Here is a 22,283-nt window from a genome sequence, read left to right as displayed (position 1 = left end):
CAGAGACCTGAGGATTAATGAGAAGGGGAACAGTTTCTTGGGGAGGGAAATGAACAGAATCAGCAAAGAGATGAAGGATCAGAATAATACTTAGTGAGTGTAACAGGTATTAGGCAAGAGAGACCTCAGTGAGGTAGAAAGGACAGGAGCTTGTCACTCAGAGGGGGACAAGAAAGTTAACTAGAACAACAACAGACATCCAAACAAACCACATTTGTATGTAATTGCATGTAGGTTGCAATGGGCCACTGAAAAGGTCACATCTTGTGGGAGGGGGAGCAAGGGTACTAATTCATACTTAGACTCTCACTCTAGAGTTCAGGAGACTTAACAGCAGAAGCTGATGCACCAGTACACAAGTGACTCAAGATATGGTTAGAATGAAAGATCCTTAAAGCTGGAGAAAGGTTAAATGAATGAGAGAGTATAGAGGCCAAGGGTTATTTGGGGGGGACTACTTAACCCTTTAGCTTTTGTTGTTGCTGTTGTTGTTTTTGTTGTTGGTGGTGGTAGTGGTGGTGATGGTGTGTGTGTGTGTGTGTGTGTGTGTGTGTGTGTGTGTGTGCTAATAGTTGATTCAAGGGGCAATATGTATTCAACTCCCGGAAAAGTTTCAAGTTCTTAAAGGTAACCAGGTGGTTTGTACTATAAGCCCTCTCCAGCCATTCAAAGACCCCACCCTCAGCCCCTGATCGGTTCCTCTTTTATCCTCCAAGTAAGCAGGTGCCACAGTTTTTGTCCTGCCAGTCTTGTTGTCGGGAGTGGAGCAGTGATGGGCCTTCATGCAGACCACATCTAGAAAACCCTGCAGGGCAGCAAAATACTCTGGATACAAAAGGAAGCATTAAGTACATGTTGAATTTAAAGAAAATGGACAAAGTAACGAAAAATACTAATGAGGAGGAAAATATTTGATTCCAAAATTATCACGATCTAGCCAACAGGACAAAATGCCCTGTGTGCCTTAAAAGAAGCAGATGGCACCACGAGAGAAGACTTTACCTAGAAAAATGGTCTGGTGCCCAGGCTGCCGCAAAGTTGAGGAGAGGATATGATTTTGGGACTAGTCTGATGACATCATTGCTTCTTCCTAGCAACCGTGAGAACAAACATGAAAGAAGCAACTCTTGTTTGTATTTGCAAACTTCACAGTTCAGAATATTAGTAGAGACTTTAAAAAATAGACATGGACTCCCATGCAAAGCCTTGATCCTGTACTTGAAGCTCTTCACTAAAGTAGTGGTTCTCAATCTGTGCATGGAGACCCATTTGGGACTCTGTGGGGTTGAAAGACCCTTTCACAGGGGTCACCTAAGATCATTGGAAAACACAAATATCTACATTACTACTTATAACAGCAAAATTAGGGTTTTGGAGTATCAATGGAAATAATTTTATGGATGGGATTGCCACACATGAAAAACAGATTAAAGGGTAGTAACATTAGGAAGGTTGAGAACCATCTCACTATAGGCTTTTCTAGAGCTCTGGACTGTGGATATTGATGTCTGTCTATCTTCTTGTGACCTAGGTTCCCCAGACTACTCCTCCTCCAGAGTAGCTTCAAAATCCTTCCAGCCTATTTGCTGGTGGCCAGAAGAACATAGATACTCCCTGGACCTTGGAGAATTCTGGGAGATCCTATTCTTTAGATTTTGTTTCTGCACGTTGCGGGCAAAGAGCTCAGAAGAACATCAACGACGCAATTGTTTGCTTTTAATTCTAGGATCTTTGATACCTGAATCCGCCTACCAAACTCAACCTTGGGGAGCAAAGGCCAGCACAACCAGAAATTCACTGGAACAGAGCCCTGGAGCTTGGGACCAGTGGGACAGCGCGGCTGTGAGGCGTGCCTGTGAGGCGTGCCTAGAGCGTTGCCCCGCCTTCGAGGCGTGTCTTTAGTGTAGCCACGCCCCTTTCATACTGCCTTGGCTCGGGCAGTCAGTGCACTAGCGCTGGGGCAAGCTGAGGCTTCAGTGCGGGGTTGGAGGCTTGCTGCAGCAGAGGGAGGGTCTGTGTGCGGGAGACTGAGGCCAGAAAGCGCTGCCATGGCGGGTGTGCTGAGCAGGGACGCGCCGGACATCGAGGTACCGACCGCGGCCCTGGGGTGGGAGGGTCACAGAGGGGCGGGAGGCCCGGGGGCACACCCCGGACTGAGCTGGAGATCTGCGAAGTTTCCCCGGGGGAGACTTGCGGGCAAGGCTGGATACGGTACCCTGGGACCAGGACCTGGTCACTTCGTAGGAGACTTAAAAGTGACCATCCCTCTCTGCCCTAAGTCATAGTGACCCAGAGGCTCAGAGTTCAGAGGCATGGACTCCAGGGGACCGGAGCTCCACTTTCCGCCCAGGGGACCCTCTAACTCCTGCTCTGTCCCCTCTGTGGTTTTGGGGGACACCCACACAGTGACCCACCTATAATAACAAAGCCCCGCAGTATGAAAAAGTGGAGCGTAGAAATCCAAGCTGTAGGCCGCTGTTTCGAGCTGCCCTGGCCCTGGTATTGTTTACGACTTAATTTCACATTTGGAAAAAAAAAAAAATGGACTGAAGTACAGAAGACATCAGAAAGTGCGTCCTCCCGGAAAGAGATTCGCAAACTGCTCTGTTCTCTCCTCTCAGCTGTGTTCGACTCTGTATCGCACTCTGTTTCTTCGAAAAATCTCATCTTTCTGATAGAGAATAAGTCTCTACCTGAAATAGCAAAAATCTTTCCTTTGAGTTCTAGAGACTTTAATGTGTATGCTGGGAGAAAGATTTGAGTTATGGCCACGATTTTAATCGCGCTGAATCGAAACCTGTGTTTCTCGGGTTTCAGTTCCGTTTTGTTTAGGGAATTTTCTGAAGATAAAAACAAAACAAAACTTTTGTAAAATATTTGTGCTCTCTTCCCTTTCCTTTTCCTTTCCCCCTCCTGCCCAGCCCCTTCCTACCCTCTGTGTGTTTGCTTAGAAATAACAAACCTCCCTTGCCCCTCCCCTTTGTTCTGTTCTTTTAAATACAAGTTTAAAAACACCTGTTTGCAGCAGGATAACTGGTTTTCTCCAGTTTGCCCCCCACCCCAGTCAGTGATAAAGAACCTTTATATGCTCTTAAAAGGAAGCTGATAGTGTTCCAAGAGACTTCATATTTGCCTTTGATGAATTCATTGTAGTAGTTAAGAGCAAAGGATAACATGTTGACTTCTTTCTCTGTGTAGTTTACTTAGACGTTTCTTCACAATTTCTTTTTTGGATGTTGAACAGTATGAATCAATATGATTGATTTAATGAACTTTGTGTGTGTGTGTGTGTGTGTGTGCGCGCGCAGCGCGCGCGCGTGCGCGCGCGTGGAAGTCACAGGAAACCATGTCTGTCTGAAGTCATGGTCTCTGGGTACTATCTTTGATTTAAGTCCCGTGGGACATTTTTGTTTTTGTTAAAGTAAATCAGTTAGCAAGCCTTTGGCAGCATCCAGACTGTTGTACAGATTTCAGGAATCGGAGCGTTGCAGATCTGATGGCTTTTGTTTAATTTCAGAAGAGAGTTTCAAGCTTAGCTGATTTCATTCTTCATGTTTCTCATGGGCTTGTCTTATTCATATTCCTATGGAGAGAATGGAGCTAGTGAGATAGTGAGTGTCCAGTTTAGTTGTATAAGTTCTAACCAAGAACATTTACACTCTGAGCCTTCCTGGTTCACTCAAGTGAGTGTACCATTGCCCTGTGTGCCTCCTCAGCCTGATGCACCTCACAACCAGGAGTGGTGGCATTCGCTGTCTTCAGCACTCACACATGTGTGCTCCACACTCTAATCAGTAGCATCCCTTTTCACCCACAAGACTTTATTTTCCCCTCAAAGTAATACCCATGATTCATGAGCTAAAAATACCATGAAAGAGCGTGAAATTAATCATTAAAATATAACACAGTGAGGAAAAGTACATTAAGCCCGGAGTAACATACTCACACAGAGATGCCTCCGTTAATCCTATTAACCTACTGAAATTCTCTTTGTATTGAAGAATCAGAATAAATTATGAGGGTTTAGTTTTCTGTCAAATTTGAAAGCTTTCCTGAACATGTTCATAAAAAAAAAAAAGCACGTGGGGAAATTGATCTGATTGTGATCATTGTCTTTGTCTCAATGAAATGGCAGAGGTAATTTAAAAGTGGTGTGAACTAGATGGAAATAAGAACACATTGATAAGGCACTTGATATTTGAGAAAAAGATGAGATGGTATCAATAGCCACTCACTATAGTAGAGATTTAATTTTCCCAGTGAGCTACCCATAGAATCTGGTTTCACAATCAGACAAAAATATTTTGTCAGGTGGCCAAAATGTTTTATGTCTATTTCTTTCTAATTTTTAGCCTCAATCCTATACCACATGTGGATGGGAAGGGATGGAAATATAGTAGAGACTCAGTACACTCAACTGCACCTAGAATATTCCCTGGATTTAAGATAGACGTAGAAATGATGCCTTAGATGTTGGCGGGGACTTAGCCTTTATAACCAAACTTTGTTGTCTTTGTGAAAAGTACAGAAATGGTTCCAGATGCCAAATCATCTTCTGCTGTTTCGTAGCTTGGGTCAGAGTCTGGCTTCTGATGCTACGTGCTGGGATTGGGGGCTTGTGGTGCTCCTTGTTGGCTATGTGATATTGCCCATTTTACCCAGCTCTCAGAGTTTAAAGCAGTATCGAAAATAGTAGGTGGTTAGCACCTGATCTAGGCAAATGCAGATGGATGTTAGTAGCAGAAAAATTACTTCCAATTGATAGTCACTACTTCAAAATGCATTAATGGCAGGCACATAATTTAAGACATCATTTTGTTTTACTCTTTTTGATGAACTCTGAATTCTGAAAAGCATGACTTTTGAGTTCAAGCTCTTCCTGAGAGAGCTTCGAAGTAGGTGAGTATTGGCCATGGTCGCTTTCTCTGACCTCAGCAGTGATTTAATAGGACTTCTTCATTTAGACTGAATTGCCAGCCAATATGGTGTCAATATTGCCACATCTAAAAGCAAGGGGGAACAATTATTCAGTTCAGGACTTCACTTCTGTTCAATATTCTGATTCCCGCCCCTCCCCCATCAAAGGTAGTTGAGGAGAGACCATACAAATATATACTTATGGTTTTAACCATTTGTATACCAGTCATTTGATATTTTAAGTCGAATTAATTTGCTTCCTCCTCCTCTCTGGCCTCCACAAGCATAGCTGACATCCTTCCCTTAAATTATTGGGTGAGTGTCCAGCTTTGCCCTGGACAAAGGAAAAGAATCCCAATCTGCTGTAGGCAAAATGGAGTGTATTTTGAGTCAAATAGAAATGGCTTTTGAGTTACTGCTCCTGCACCTTCAGCTGAACAGAGAAGACAATAGAGGACTTCTTATACTTACTAGTTAAGAAAATCAGATTTTAAAGTGGGGACATTGGAAAGAAGAAAAATAAATGACACAGAGGAAGTAAATTTCAAGGACCTGCTTCAAACAGGAAGATATGGGTTCAAAATTGGCAGAGATAGCAAAGTACATTTCAGGAAATCCCTTATTTTAATTGCTTCTGCTCCTGGGAAGGGAAGAAGAGCCAAAGGAGGAGAAACCTTGTAAGGTTCTTTAACCTTACAAGGGTTGAGAGTTATCTGTTTCTTTAACTCATCTTTTTACTGAGTGTATAATATTCCTTTCCTCTCACCTCATTTTTATCCACTGAGCATGATAGAGCTTCTGGAAATGCAATTCACTAAGGTTTTTAAGGCCTTTTACTTAAAAACAATTAATAGACTTTTAGTTATGAAATATGCATTTTTTTCTAAATTTTAAACTGCCCTGTGGACTACTTTTAATTTTAAAGAATTTCTTGTTGTATGGAGTTTGCTTAAGTAGTACAAACATATATATCTGCTTATCTGTCTTAAAGTGTAACTAATTGCATTCATACTAGTTTGTAGCATCCTGCACATTTCTGTGTTCACATATATTAGAAAGTAGCAGATGTACAGCTTGGTCTTTATGTGGGTCCTGAACAACTGGGGGGGGGGCTGTCACCAAAGCTGTTTTGCCTGTATGTGGGATATGTTCTTCTAGCTGGACTGCCTTGTCTGGCCTCCGTGGGAGAGGAAGAGCTTAGCCTCACAGAAACTTGATGTGCCAGGGTTGGGGACATCCCAGTTCCCCCCATCCCCACCGCCAGCTCAAAGGAGAAGTGTGGGGGTGGGGTGGGGGAAGCAATGTGGGAGAGGGGGACCAGGAGGGGAGCAGTGTGCTGGATGTAAAGTGAATAAGTAAAACAATAAAATTTTTTAAAAATTCTTGTGCTCACATATTTAGAGTACATATTTAGTTTAGTTAGTAGTTTAATTAAAAACTATAATATTAATGATTAATAACCTGTCAATGGGGAGATTTTAGATCAAGTCTGCTTACTCTCAATAATAGCCTATAGGGATAACTGAATACCTAACTCTAACGTGTTCTAGAATACATTAGCTTCCTTTCACGCATTCTGGAGGAAAATCATTATTTGGAAAGCTAAATGATAAGATCTAGGTCTATTGCAGGGGTAACATGGTCTTTAAATAAGCGCACAGTAGCTGTTTCAACCTGTTGTTCTGCCAAACTCTATGTAAACATGCAACAATAACAAGGCTGGAAACTAGGCCTCCCCACAGAGTACAGATGTGCCGTCACTCCGGGAGATTTCGAAAGCAGAAGGTCAAGTCCCTGAAGTTGGAACACACATAGAAAGACAACAAGACTTAAAAAGAAGGCTGCAGTGGCAAAGCACGAGGAGACTTTTTGCATGGGCCAAGGTTCAGTGCAGCCAAAGAGGCCATGGGAAAAGTAGGAATGGCCAGTTCATTGCTTTTCTATTAGTGGTATAGACCCAGGGACAGACAGCGGTGCACCACAGAATCCCTATCCTTAAAACTGTGGGGAGGGGCAGCGGAGACAGTCCAAGACTCTGCTTGCCGAGTAAGAAGTACACAAGGTTGATCCACAGAATGTAGTTAAAAAATCCTGCACTAAGGAGTTGGAGGCAGATTCTCCAGGCTCCCTGGGTTGCAGTGAGAGATTCTGTATCAAGATATAACATGGAAATCGGTACTGAAAAAAAATGGAACCTAGTGCTGACCTCCGGCATCACAAACATGAACATGCACACACACACACACACACACACATTCTGTACAGAACATTTAGTTCATTTCTATTTTACACTAATTAAGGACCCAGAAAAGGGAAAATCATTTGCAATGTAAATAAAAAAATAAAATAAAAAAATGTGTAATGAAACATTTCTTACTTGTAAATTTATTTAGAACCAAGAGTTTTATTTTTCAAATGTGACATGTTTTGTTCTTTTAATGTCATTTGCTTTTAATCTTCTTTCTCAAGACAGAAGGTGCTTTCTAGCCTCACCCATCAAGAGCGTGTGTGTTCAGAGTGATCCTGGAGACAATTGTGCTACTGGGATACCTTTGAATAGCTTCATGTATTTCCTGTAATTTGTGATCATTATTTCTTTTGTTATTCTTACTTAAAATACTGCATTCATAGGTAATAAGTGCGTGTATTTAAAACAATGAAAACCGTTTCTTTTGCACACTTTAGTATAATTGTCAACTAGAGTTTGGAACTAAGACATTTTGAATGAATTTATTTTTTTAAGATGTCAATTTTTATATCATGGCTACTATTTGAAAAATAACATTGTGTTAAAATATTAAGTTAGAACTTGTACTCAGAATGGAAGTTGTACAACTTCACATTGGAATCTACTCGTTTAGTATTGGATATATTTTGTGCTCTTAACCACCACCTATACCACAACAACAATCTATGACATGATTAGAACTTTTAAAAAAATGTTTGCTTTACATATTTAAGCATATACCATTATGTTTACAATACTAACTGTATGTTAGTTTACCAAGTTGCATAATCTTCAGGACTGGTTAATTTTGGCACGTGATGTTTGCATTTCTTTTTGAAACTTTTAAAATGAAATAAAATAAATAAATAAATAAATAAATAAATAAATAAATGGCTTTTATATAAACAGTACCTGGGTTCAAATATCAATTTTGCTATTTCTTTGGATAATTGTGGCCTGTCCTTTTCTTCATTAGTCAATTGAAACTGATCTCATTTTTCCCCACACAGAATATACAAGGATCAATATATAAAATGCCATCACATAAAATGAGTGCTTTTGAAGTGGTATTTTGGAGAGTTCTAGTGAGGGCTCTGCAAATAAATGCCCTTGCTGCCCAGTTTGATGAGCTGAGTTAATTTTGGAACCAACAGTGCGGACAGAGAGAACTGATTCCTGCAATTGTGCTCCGACCAGGGCATGTGTGCTGTGACACATGCATGCCTTCTTACATGCGCGCACACACACACACAGTTAATTAGTAAAAGCTGAAATGGTAGTACATGTTGATTGCATGAACAGATCTTATAAAGTCATTTGGAAAGGATTTCCTAGACATGTTAGGGACATATCTTCCTTTAAAATGGATGTGTGAAAGTGGAATCTAGATTGTAGAAGCAAGGCAAAAGTAGTGAGAGATAAAGAATTACCATGAAAACTCTTAGAGACTCATGCATGGTGCAGGTGTGTGTTATGAAAGTTGCTGAATGTGAGTTTTTGATGGGGGGGGTAGTTAATGGAATTCTGGCCAAATTAAAGACTCTTGTTTGTCTTCATTGCTCCTTAAGCTACGCCTCTAATCCTGTCCTATCGCCAGCCCTCTAGTGTAGGCCTCTGAAATGCAAAGGAGTTAGACTGGGGAGGTCTCATGGATGTAGAACATCTAAATGGTGGAACAGAATTAAATTTCAGGGCTCTCTCCTTACTTGGATTTTCCTCCTGAAACTTTAACTTACATATTGATAAATTCTTTAGCAATTTGGATACTAGACCAAAGTTGATGAATGGGTAAATATTTTTGGGGGGATAGACATTTATTAATTGTTTGAAACAATTTGATGTTATTCATTCCCTAAAAGAAACCTCATACAACTGAAACATAAGGAGAGATCTTTAGTACTAAATAAAGGGAATATAAATGTGTGTGTGTGTGTGTGTGTGTTTCTAAGCAAGCACACACAGTTCAAGGATTTTTTTTTCTTTTTGTGTTTTCATGTATCTGTGAGCACGCCCTACCTGTTTTTGATAGTTGCAATGTCCTTGGATGGAGTAGAGTAGATTAGAGGCCAAACTCATTTGTTCCAGGAAATCACAGGAGTGAGCTTTCTCAAACGTTCACTTGGGTACCCTACCTTTTGTATACATTCTGATAATTTTCTTGGGGGAATTTCAGCCGGGTTGTATAATGCATTCTTCTTTCCCTCTGCTTGTATCATAATAATTAAAGAGCCTGTGTGAGTCCCTGTCTCCCAGGTGCTTGGAAATTGATATTATGAGTGCTTATGAATGTCCCCTTGAGGCAGTCTTGACTGGGCCACTTTGAAGAAATATCTCTTCATCAATAATTAAGCCCCGAGGGCCACTTCTCAGGGGACACACAGAAAATTGCGTGTCAGCTCTGGGCCTGATTTATACAGATAGTGGCCACAGATGAAGCCTCGGGTGCACTCTGATATCCATGCTTTTCCCCCTCCACTCTAAGCCTGCACCCATCGCTACTTTTACTTCTCTGGAAAAAAAAATCATCTCCTAGTTTTGATTTTTTTTGTTCTGCATGCCAAGGTTAACTCATTTGAGTATTTTAATCACTGAAATTCTTTGAAATTTTTATCTTTGAATTTTGTATTTAAAAACTTTGTATAGTTTAGAATTTTAATGAAAGAGTAATGTGAATTTCTTCAGCAAAACAATAGAAAAGTCTCTCTGTCTCTGTCTCTCTCTGTCTCTGTCTCTCTCTGTCTCTGTCTCTCTCTCTCTCTCTGTCTCTCTGTCTCTTTCAATTAAAACCTGACATGGTTTTGCTATCCAAATGTGATCCTTTATGGGTTGTTTCTGACCTTATGGAGGTCACTCCACCACAGTGATGGCCTTGCTGTGCCTTCAGTGAATCTCCTGTTGGTCAGTATTCTAAAGGGCCAGAGAGATGACTCAGTCGGTTAAGTCTGTGGCCAAGCTTTAGGACCTGAGTTCAATCCCTAGGCACACTCATTGGTAGGGGAGAACAAGCTCCTAAAAGTTGTTCTCTGACTTCCACATGCACACAGTGGCAAGAGCATAGACATGTGCACATGCAGACATACCACACACCCTCACACATACAATCACATATAGCTTAAATAATAGTAAATAAAAGGGGAAGTTGTTTGAAAGTGTGGCCTGCTAAGTGATCATGTAGAGGAGAGTGGTCATGTTCTGTTTTGTCTGCATGCATAGATAGGATTTAGCCTATCATCTCTGTTAGAGATACATGAATTTGATGTTATAGTATTTTTCAAACTTTATGATTTCCCTGCCTCCTTTTCTTAATCAGATGCATGAGTTACACCTTTATAAAGGTCTTATTAGTTCTTTGAGAACTTTCCATAACTTGTGTTGATCATGTCTACCTTCTTCCCTCAGCTCTTTCCCTACCTACCCAACTTTGTGTCTTTTGCCCCTATCAAGACCAATCTGTGTCGCCAAAATATTCTTGAATATTGGCCTTCTGCTGGAGCCTGTCTAACTTATCAGGGTCTACTTTCTTAGAGAGATCAGACTCTCCCACTTCCAGTAGCTAATAATTGGCAATAGCTCCACAGTTATGGCTATGATTTCATGCCTCCTCTTCTCCATACAGAATTTGGTCAGGTTTTGGTTTGCATGGGCCCTGTCCTTTTGTGAGGTCATATGTGCAGCTCTACTGATGTGTCCAGAAGACACTGTTTCACTGTAGTTATATATGACCTCTGGCTCTTATGTTCTTCTTATCCTCTCTTCCAATACCTCCTCAGCCATGGGAGGAGGACATGCTTACATAGATCCACATAAGGATGAGAATTCTTGACTTCTCTGCACCTTAGTTAGTTGTTGGTTAGTATGGTAATCATCTACTACACAGAAGCTTCTTTGCCCAGGATTGAGAAAGCTCCATCAACCTATAGGTTTAATAGTAAGTCATTTGGAGTTAGTTTAATGCTATGCCATTTATAAGAATAATGGTAGTAGGTGTCCCTCAGGCCATTGAACCTGTCTAGCCATAGGTTCTTGGCTTGACAGTAGTGCCAGGTATGGATTTCTTCTTTTGGAGTACAATCTAAATCCAACCAGAAAGTGGTTGGTTATTCTAATGGTTGTACCACTATTGCACCAGTATCTTGTCTGAGCACCAAGGAAAGTCAAATCCTACTATATGTGGCTGAAGTCCTTATTTTGTGGATTACAGATGTTAATTAATCCATATTTTCTGAATTATAGGGGATAGTTTTGTGTATATAATTGTTTATGTGCAGGTACACATGTAGACACATATGCTGGTGTGTGTTCACATGCCACCCTCAAGTGTTGTTCCTCAGGCACCAGCCACCATTTTTGTTGTTGTTGTTTGTGTTGTTATTTTCTTTTCCTAGTTTTCTTTTGAGGCAGGGTCTCTTACAGACCTGGGCCTCATTGATTACGTTCTGCTCTCTGGCTATCTAAGCAAAGGGTCCTCCTGTGTTCCCCTCTTTAATGTAGTGGTTGGAGTTATGCTGCAGTCCACCTAGTTTATTGTATGTGGGCTCTGCAGATTGAGCTCAGATCCCCATGCTGGTTCACTACGCTGTCTCCACAGCCCCCAGACAATGATATGCTTAATTTGAAATTGGAGCTAGAGACAGCTCTCTCAGTCTGCTTGATAATTATCAGTGAAAAGGAGAGCGTAAGCTGGGGAGATGGCAGTGCCCAGGGAGTTCATGCTGGGATTCCAGTGCCCTCAGAGAGTGAGTTCAATACCTTCCTCCCACTCTGGGAGACCTTTTAGTTGAGCAATGCTGGAGGTTTTTTTTTTTTTTTTTTTTTTTTTTTTTTTTTTTTTTTTTTTAAGAAGTGAAATTTCTGTAATTAAAAAAAAAAAAGAGTATTCAGTTTCTTCTGTAGATCCTTAGGGATAAATTGTGACATTGCTCACAGTAAAATCTACGTGTCTTTCTGTCAACTTGTGTTAAACTTCTTTTCATTTCTCAGATTTAATTGCTAAATTATTTTTCATAATCATTAGTGAAGCTCTAAAAATTGTGAAAAAATAGGAAAAAAATTATGACTTCAGGGGCTGGAGAAATGGCTGAGTGATTCAGAGTTCTTGCTGTTCTTCCAGAGGACTCAAGTTCACTTCTGAAAGAACATGTTGTCTTTCTTTTTGTTTAGTTTTTTTGTTTGTTTGTTTGTTTGTTTGTTTTTTGACAAAAGAGTCTTTCCAGGGAAAAGATAGAAACTGGACAGAGGTTTGACTCCTCACCCCCTCTGCATGGTGTCCCTACACCAATCACTACATTCCCAGTCACTAAGTCATCCGTGTGCTGCTTATTTCCAGAGGTAATGCAGTTTGTCTTTGCTACTTCTTGATGGGTTCTAGTCTGACCTCTCCATGAGCTCTTAATTTTTCTGCTTGGAAAGAGCTGCAGGGTCCCACTTTAAGTGGACAGCGTCCCCAAATCTCAGGTCAATACCTTAAATGGGTAAAGGCAACAGCAACTGCACCTGTCTATCTATCTGTCTTGTGGCCTAGAACGGAAAGATTCTTATTGTATCTCTGGTCTTCCCTTGTAGAATGACTGTGGCAGACCAGACTGACAAACAATGGTTTTACCTAGGACACCCTTATATGAGATCCAGGAATGAGTGATCATGTGAGCATGTCAACATGTTTTTGCACGTGTGTTCTAAAGGACTCGTGTGTAAAAGTTTTGATTTTTTTATCTATATAAATAATAAACTGTCTCTAAGTATAGATATATTTGAATTAAAACACAATTTTCCCTTCACAGGAAGAAATATAATAAAGCAAAATATTCTACTTCTTGGGTTAATTAGCTGAAATAACCCTGAATTTGTGCTACATTTTAAAGCTAAGTTTACGTCCAATTTGAGACATGTCTCTGATTTGAATGACTTGAAAATATTTGCAGAGGATATCTCCTTCAAGTTCATGAAGACTCCATTTATCATCCCTTCTGTCTTGTCTAAGTGGCAAGGAAGTAAAATATACTTTATGTTTGTTAAAGATTACATAGTTATGATAGGCTCCTAGATGAGAAATTATCTACGGTAGTGCAGTTATCTTAAGAATTTAGATTATTTAGAGTTGTTTATATGTTCGGTTCCATTTTCTAGTAGCTTGCCTTGTACGAATGTTTACTAAATTCAATCCTTCCTTCATTCTATTTTTTAAAATAAATAATTCAGTAAAAATGGTCTCCTTGGTTTAATTTGTGTTTGAGCAGCAGGGATTGGAGGGTATTTTATTTTTTCATTCTTAATATTTTCACCTATATTTTAAACAAATTATTTGAATAGTACCTTCCTTTAAAAATATTCTATTGATTCTTGGAGAATTCCAAGGATAGTATATTTTGATCATATGAGCTTCATCCCCAAATTCTGTCTAGATTGGTGCCTTCTTCCATGCACATCAAATGTTATAACCTCATTTTATTTAAAGCTACCAAGTCTAATTTGTGTTGCCAATAGGTGTGGAACTGTCCCCTGGAGGAGCATCACTGACCCACCAGAGGACCACGCCTTAAAGAAAACAAACTCTGCCTTTACCAGCATTAAAACTACATGCATGTGCATGTATACCCACTTCTCTATTTACACATGCGCCTTCACCTACATGATACACTTTTTACACAAAAGCATAAAATAAGGGAAAATAGAAATATGGCATACAAGTAACCAAAGTCGGAACAGTATAGATTTTAAGAAAAATAGACCCTAATTAACCATAAAATCACAAAAAAATTAATGCTGTTTTGGACATGGTCTACCAATAGTAACACAAGAAAAATGAATAAATGGCAATAAATCAGTGTGTCTGATCAGTTATAACATACATGTTTGTTGCTATTAATAGTAAGTAAAATCTCATCATTATGCATCTCAATTGTTATAAAATGGCATCATGTAGTAGTGGTAAAGAATACAGACTCTGGGAGCTTGCAAGATGTCTGAGTATTGCTTTGTAACCATGAAGACCTGAGTCTGAATTCCCAGCATCTATATAAGAAGCTGGCCTAGCTATATGAGCCTGTAAAACCAGCATTGGAGAGCAGAGACGAATGGTTACTGAGAGTTGGTTGGTCAGCCATCCTAATGGGAACTTCATGTCCAGAATGACTCTGTCTGTTTCAGTTGGCTGAGAGTGACAAAGGAAGACACGCCCCATCCTCCTTCGGCTTCTACCTGCACTAGACAGGTGCATACCTTGCATACTGAGATGAACATACCACATTTATTCACCCACCACTCTGCTTAACACTCTGCTGTTGTAGAAAATTCTATTCGCGACCCCTGGGGTTCTACCCTGCCTTTGATCATTTAGTTCCCAGATAAAAGACACACACAACCTTCATATCTACAATATGCCTCAAACATCACAAGAAACAGGCAGATATCTACCCTCTATGCTATTAGAGTCTATAGATAACCCTGAGTTATTACTTACTACGTTTCCTCTGGGCTGCTCTTAACTCCAGTTGGCCAGCCCTCAGGGCCACATTTTATGTTTCACCTAACAGATGCCTGCTTCTCTTTTTCCTTCACCTCCTTCCCCTCATGGTTCTGCTCTGATTCCCAGGCCTGGGAAACCTAACCCCACCTATGTCTCATCCACTCAACTATTGGCTGTCAGCATCTTTATTTACCAATCGGAAATAATTTGGGGGCAGTGTCTCTGGGATCTACATGCAGACTCCAGGTCTTGGGGGCCTGCACTTAACATTACAATAGACAGCAAGAGGAAACCTCGACATTATGCCACTTTATAGTTTGGACACAGTCAGAACAGAAGCTTTCTGGTTTTAGCTCCATAGCTGTAAGATGGAACTAGTTTGGTACCCGCATCATCATCCTTCCTAGTCAGTTCTAACACGGACAAGAGTATAGTTAGTGTCAGATATCATCAAAGTATTGATAATGACTATCATGTACTGTTATGATGCCAGTGAGATTTCCACAGTTTTATTTAAAAATGTGTAGTTTTAAATCTGTGAAAACACATGACTTTACTGATACTCTTTCTTTTAGTCATTAAACATTAAGGAATATTAATTTCTTACAATGTACAAGACAATTGTGTCACAATAAAATAATCAACAACAGAAAAAAACCTTAATGCTATTTCTGATCCTATCATGAGCTTTTGTTAAAGCAAACCAGGATAATATGATGTGGAGTAACCATAGATTTGGCGATTTTTGAATAGGGATTATCATCTGGTAAATGATATGCAAATGCTCTAAGAGCCATAAAACTGAAGTCTAAACTTCTTGTCCCAAGAATTTCACAAGGATATACACTCCAGTCATAGTTTTGCAAAACTCATTACCAACAAAGTATCTCATGCTTCTTGAAACTTCATTAAGTGATTTCTGAGTACATGCTGTATGTATCCTAGTATGTGAATTTAACCTGGTATGGAAATCTGTCTGTCTATCTATCTGTCTATCTATCTATCTATCTATCTATCTATCTATCTATCTATCTATCTATCTATCTATCTATCTTCTGTCTGTCTATCTATCTATCTATCTATCTATCTATCTATCCTGAATCCAATTATGATTCTGAAAATTGTAAGTAAGAAAGAAAGTAATTAGTGCTAGGGGTTATGGTCCAGGATTGTAATTATAGGATCAAAGTCTGAATTACACTGAATGCACATTCATAAAGCTTGATTGCTTTGTATGGGGTGATATTGATTATATTTAACAAGTGATAATGAAATTCGTGTAACCTTTGCTACAGTCTCTCTTTCCATTTCCATTAATATCTAGTGGTTAAGAAGACTGGAAATATGTCGGCCTTCCTTTTTCAGGGAGAGCGATCCTGGATGAAATGGACAGGGGTAGATCAAAGGCAGACACAGGAGCTGCAGAGTTGAGTTCACAGGGATTACAGGAGTTGAAGACACACTGGATGTTTAGTTTTTTCCGGTGCCCTGCTTGAGAACGAATGTGTTTCTATCTTAAGAAATTTTACTTATATCAGAAATGGGGACCCAAGGACACAGGAAAGGGCTATGATTTGATTAAGTCCATGGCGAGCTGAGCTAGAAACTAACATCTCTGAGTAGGAGCTCCGTTTGACAAGTGGCTGTTTATTCAGACATTAAAATACATGATATGAAAATTAGGAATCAGAGACGTATGTAAGCACGGAGTCCTTCAAACGTTACCTCATTTTTCTCTTACTGAAGGTATTCAAAGACTCTCTTGACGGCATAGTTAATATTCCGTTCCTCAAGGAGTCCTTCACATGTGTAAATGAAGGTAGGTGTGTAAGAGAGACTTCTCACCCAAGCCAGATGGTTGCAGTGGGGGGACCTGGGGAGACTTCATCAATCACCTATCAACATGGTGTCAGCTGACCGGTTCTTCCTTCCCCAGGCTCCTTTGACCTCTGACAGGTCAGATTCATCATTTGTTGGAGAGAGGATGAAAGAAAACTAAGTCAAATGCACTGCTGACCTGGATGTGGTTTTTGAAATCTACATTCTTTCTCTTCCCGCTCTTTCAAAAGTCTACATACATGTAGGCATGTGTCAATTTTTGTTTGATTAACAGTAGCCCTAGGAAAGAGGGAACTTTTCTCTTCTACATCTACTTTATATCTATAATGATATCACTGACAAGACAACCTATTCATATTTGAAGATTCAAAAAAAATGTAATTACAAGGGTGTAATGTGAGACTAATTTATATTAGCCTAACCTTTGCCCCCTTTACCTCTTTAGTCCTGTGCAATTTTGAATTAATTATGCTATTATGGCAAATACTTAGACGAACATATTACATAATTATAATTCACTTTGTGGTATTTGAAAGAGAACAATTTGTCCAGTTCTCAGTTATTCAAAGCAAAACAACTCCTGTTATTTTAGGTAGACAATTTTAAAATAGTATAAAGCCCCATAAACACCTATGGCTTTAAAATGTACATAAATTGGGTTTGAAAAATTTTACTCTTTGGAAAACTTTTCTTGGGGAAATTAGATCACACAGTGGCTGCAAAAATTTCATGTTGTAACTCAGTTTATTGCAGCCACTTGCGATTGATCAGCAGCTTCAAGTTCAAGATGGAGTGGAATAATAAGAACTGGAGGACAGTCAGTTGGAAAGGATCCCTGTTAAAAAGGCAAATTTACGAGAGAAAATTAAACAGACATCTATTAGCAGCATACATATCTTAGAAACTTAGCAATTCTCCAAGTGTTTGCTTTGGAGTTTATGCAGCATCTTCAATGAAGATAATAAGGATTTATGAAAGTGATAAGACAAAAAGACCAAGTGTCTGTGGGTGCTGTCTTAAAGGGAAAGTAGGAAAATGGAAAGTAAAAGACTATTTTGCAGAGTGAGTCAGTAAGTAAATCCTGCCCCCCCCCACACACACACCATTGGCTGTCGCCGATGAGGTGTCACCAGGGTTGATGAGGTGTCCTACTGCTTTACTGGTTGACTTCTCTTTTCCCTGGAAGAAAAAAAATGTCTGGACACTGTTGTCCTTGTAACTCTGTTTCCTAGATTTTGGCAAATAGAGGCAGAGCAGAGAGCTCTCCTCTATCTATTTCTTCTTTGTCTTTAGCTCAATGATGCTTCTTATTTGAGGAGGAATATTCTGGTCTTCTATACTTCCATTACCTTTGCAATGTTATTGCTGAAATGTCATTACCTTGCTTCCCAATGACCTTCTTGAGGCATAATTTCTGAACAATCTTATTGTGTCTAATCTTATTGTGTCTATAAAGCTGTCATCATTATGGTATGTGAACATAAAAATCATTAAAAAAAATGCTCCTAAAGAAAACCAGTCATGCCATTTCCTGTCTGTCTTGTGACTTGTTGGTAAGTGATGCCTGGGAGGTTGGTAGTGTCTACACTACGTGGTCAGCATGTAGTCAGAGCATCCTTATACACCACCACTCCTGAGTGATGAGTGTGTGGACTTGGAGAGATGACATGGTAGCTTATACTCTCCACAGCATCCAGGAAAGCTGTTTCTTACCCCTGTCCATATTCTCCCAATTCCCTTTCTAGAAACAACACATTTGTTCAGCTTGTTTCTTTTTAATTCATCCTCTGGGAAGATTCAAATTTTTATTTAACTGTCAGACTTTTGTACATTTTTAATCTTGTATTTGGCCATTTGCCCAGAAATCTTGCAAAACTACAGTTGATTTTTTTTTCTCTAAGGTTGCTTGAAGTTTAAGATTCCAAAAATGCTACATTAAATTCTTCATTCCTTTAGAATAGTTTAAGCTAAAAGAAAAAGAAAGAAAGAAAAGAAAAGAAAAAAGAAAAGAAAAAAGAAATAACCAAATTATGGTAATGAAAGAAAAATATATAAGTACATACAGGTAAATTGTAAGTTAGCGCCAAATACAAATTTCAAAAAAAAAATTAAAAGGTACTATTGATACATTTTCCATTGTTGTCACATAGTTAACATAAATGCCAAGGATATTTCCCAACCACCTCTCTGTTAAGTATTGCTTTGCTAGAGCAATCTGTATTGTCATTTCAAAGTTCTGATTATGGCAGAGACAGGATTGGTAAAAATTGTAAGAAATATTTACATATACATACACAAGAATAAAATTAAAAATAAATTTTCTAAACAATACACATAATTTTACTTTTTCACCACTGACCTAACAGTAAAGGTTACAAGAGATATAGCTATATAGCCTTTGGTTTCTCAAGTTGTCACATGTATAAACAACATGAACGATGCTTGCAATCTATCCTGTTACATAATTAATTGGTAAATTAGTTAATTTCCATTACAGAGTCCTTCGTTAATTCAAATTCTAATCTATGCTAGTAGTGTAACCTTAATTAGAAGGTAAGATCTATAATCTTGAAAAAATAAAAACACATTTAAGCCTTTGAATAAATTCAAGTACCAGGAGCGCTTATAGAAAATATAGGTCTGCTCATTTATGGGAAGTACTGCCTTTAAAAGAACATGGATGTTTCAGTTATTGGATTGAAATGAATTATGAGGATCTGTTTTCCGATTGTATGCCTAGTTTGAGGAAGATATGCAAGTGACTAGTCAATTGGAGATAGCTTCTGGGTTAGGGATCGGGTCTTGGGTCCACTCTTTAAGCTCAAAGACCCCATTTGTTGTAGATATGTACAAGTCCTGTGTGTGCTGCCTCAGTCTCCACAAGTTCAGATGTGTGTTGGTTCTGATGCATTTACAAGATCGTTTCATGGGGAAAACAAACTACTATTAAAGCTAATAGCTGCCTCATACCCAGCAGGAGATATGAATTCATTGGCATCTTTGAAAGTTCCCCATCTTATAATGCAATGTGAAGACTTCCTTCCTTCCTTTCCTTCTTTTTTCTTTCCTTCTTTTTTCTTTCCTTTTCTTCTTGCCTTCTTTCCTTCCTTTCTTCCTTCCTTCGGTTCTTATTTTTGTTTTGTTTTATTTACCTTATTTATCATTTGCATATATATTATGACTTCTGGTTTTGTGTTTTAATAGAATTCCTGAGCACGTGGAAAAGCATGTCTCTCTTGTTTCTTGGATCCTGTATCTGTTTCTTGTTTTGAGGGCTCTTTTTCTTCTATTTGTTATGTTGTTCTATTTTGTTTATTTTTATCTTATGTTTAATTTCATTATTATCCCTTAGATATCTATTTATTATCAAATTAGAGAACAAAAGGGGGTGGTTTTAGATCAGAGGGGATGTGGGAGATCTGGGAAGAGTAGAAGAGGGGAATAATCTAGTTGAAATAAAAGAAAAAATATAATATTAAAACAATGTCTGCAAAGCCCACTGCTAATATAATGGAATCCCTTCTCATTGCATAATTCAGCTGAAGTGTCTACTTGATATGAATATGTAAAGAACAGCTAAGGTGTATACAGTTTTGTGTCGAGATGATAGTAACAGTTTATTCAGTTTGGAAGTGATGAGTATTTAAATGACAGAGGTAATCTTTTAATGGTCAAAAATCATTTCTGTAGATGACGAGATGGAACAATGTTTATGAACACTTCCTGCTCCTGTAGAAGTCTTGTGTTCAACTCCAAGTACTCACATAGTGTCTCATTCATGCCTGTAATTCCTGTTCCAGGTAATTTTGTGCATTCTTCTGGCTACTGCTGACAAAGCATGCACATAGTATACACATACACGCACATACATTCATGCATAAATAAAGCTCTAAAATATTATAACAGAGAACATTGGTATAAAATTATTAGAATGAGTCTAGGTGGTTTTCTAAATAGGATATATACATTTTTTAGATAAAAGAGTCAAACTATCTTCTAGGTAAATCTTTTGCTAGACTAAGGACACTTTCTAAAATTGGATCAGGGACTATTGTTAGCGGAAGAATGTTCTGTAAGGTGAATCTTAGGGTAAGGACAAAGGAGTGTGTTCCCTATCATAGTCTCCAGGGTTAGTTTCACAAAATGGGTGGGAGAATCAATTGTGTGGAAGGAGTTAATGTTCAGGTCATGGGGAGCTTTCAAAGCACAGTACACAAAGGGACATTGGCTAAATTTTCATTCACATCATTGTTCTATGTTGTAAAATTTTTATATCAGTTCAAATGGAGAGAACTATTAATAGTCAATCAATGGAGATTAACATGAATCATGCATTCTTTTTTTCCCTATGCTGGTACAACAAAATTTCCATTGATCATTTTTTGAAATGAGTAATTTTTGGTTTAGGATTTTTGACATCTTGATGGATTTCAAGAAAGCTACTAACTTATGCTGATATGATTTCTCATTTGTCTTTTAAAGTACATGAGCTAAGTGCTTTTATTTTTAAGTCCATATGCACTTTGGTTTTGGACATTTTACCTTTGGGTTGAACTATTAGTACCTCCCACACTTACTTGACCATCTCAGTCCCTTTGGGCATGGTAAGAACCAAGAAAAATGAATAAAGATGGCTTAAATAAGACAGTGATTTATTTCTTTTCATGGAAGTGGACTGCAGTGATACATTGTGCAGAGCATGTGATGCCTCTGTGTTCTTAATGGCTTTATGCTTTTTTATGGTATTATTTCCACATTCACCTTTATGTTCAAGTTGGAATGTAGGAGTTCAATAGAGAGAGCAGAGGAGGAAAAAAGTTGGTACTTCTTTCCTTGATAATACTCTCTCAAAAGCCTATGCTTCCAAATTTATCTGACGAGCTGCGGTAGGCCAAATGGCTTATGGGAGCAGCAGGGCAAGACAGACAGATTTCAACTGAGAACCTTTCTTTCTGAGAAGTAGTAGGAATTTGTCACAGGAGAGATTATAGGTGTTAAGTTGGGGTATTTTACAGCTTTGCCTTAGAGATGGATGTTTTGAAACTGATACCACTGTTCTCTAGCCACAGATAATTAGCACATCTTCAGAGAGATTTGACATACCAAATTTTGATGTTTTGCTCAAAAGAGTCTGTTATATGTTAACCTTTTCTGTTTGAAAGTGCTTGATTCCCAAATCAAATATTTCTTTACTTTATTCACATAAGATGCCCAATAAAAGTAGATTGGGCAGGTGTGGGCAGCAAGATAACCCAGAGGTTAAAGGATCTTACTGCCAACCTTAGTTCTTTTCTTGAGATCTACATGGTAGAAGGAAAGAACAACTCACACATGTTATCTGTCCTTCATCCCTAAGCTACAATACATGTGTAGGCACAAAAGAGTTTTTACAGGTATAGGGAGAGGGAAGGTGTTGAGAAATCCTTTATTGCAACTTCAAAATTCATTCTGACCAAAATCATAGATCTGAATCTGCAAAGGGAAGAATGCACAGGTCAAAGTCTGGGGGAACCCAGCCAGGTTCTCTGAGTTCTCTTTACTGGGTGGAATTAAACAGGACACATACTTCCCTGATATGTAGGGCAGCATCTATGAGGCATGGCAAAAAATCAATGAAGTCTTATCAAGTCTTCATGTTATAAGAGAAGATGGTGCTGTGTAATTGACTTTAGATATTTAAGCTCTATACTACCAGACAGAAAAAAAGCAGACAGTAGTCACAGATCACACCATTTGTGTGACCCAGTCACGATAGTAATGTGTGGTTCAAAGTTTTAGACATAAAAGAAAAAAAAAAGTATCATTCTCTCCTGATGAAATGTCCCAAGTTGTGAT

At 38.8% G+C, this 22,283-nt stretch overlaps 1 protein-coding gene across 1 annotated transcript in view; it reads left to right on the top strand.

Moving 5' to 3' along the window:
• The first annotated feature begins 1,917 nt into the window (after positions 1 to 1,917).
• The window catches only part of Dpyd (dihydropyrimidine dehydrogenase), a 900,155-nt gene continuing 879,789 nt past the window's right edge, over positions 1,918 to 22,283 (top strand). Inside the window, exon 1 of the mRNA XM_052179342.1 lies at positions 1,918 to 2,087. Coding sequence (XP_052035302.1) covers positions 2,049 to 2,087 — 39 coding nt within the window. The 5' untranslated portion in view covers positions 1,918 to 2,048. The remainder of the gene's footprint in view (positions 2,088 to 22,283) is intronic.

This window comes from Apodemus sylvaticus, chromosome 4, assembly GCF_947179515.1.
Source record: "Apodemus sylvaticus chromosome 4, mApoSyl1.1, whole genome shotgun sequence".
NCBI classification, from domain to species: Eukaryota; Metazoa; Chordata; class Mammalia; order Rodentia; family Muridae; genus Apodemus; species Apodemus sylvaticus.
Note: the sequence above shows the minus strand (reverse complement) of the source record. Positions and strands in the feature narration are given on the sequence as shown.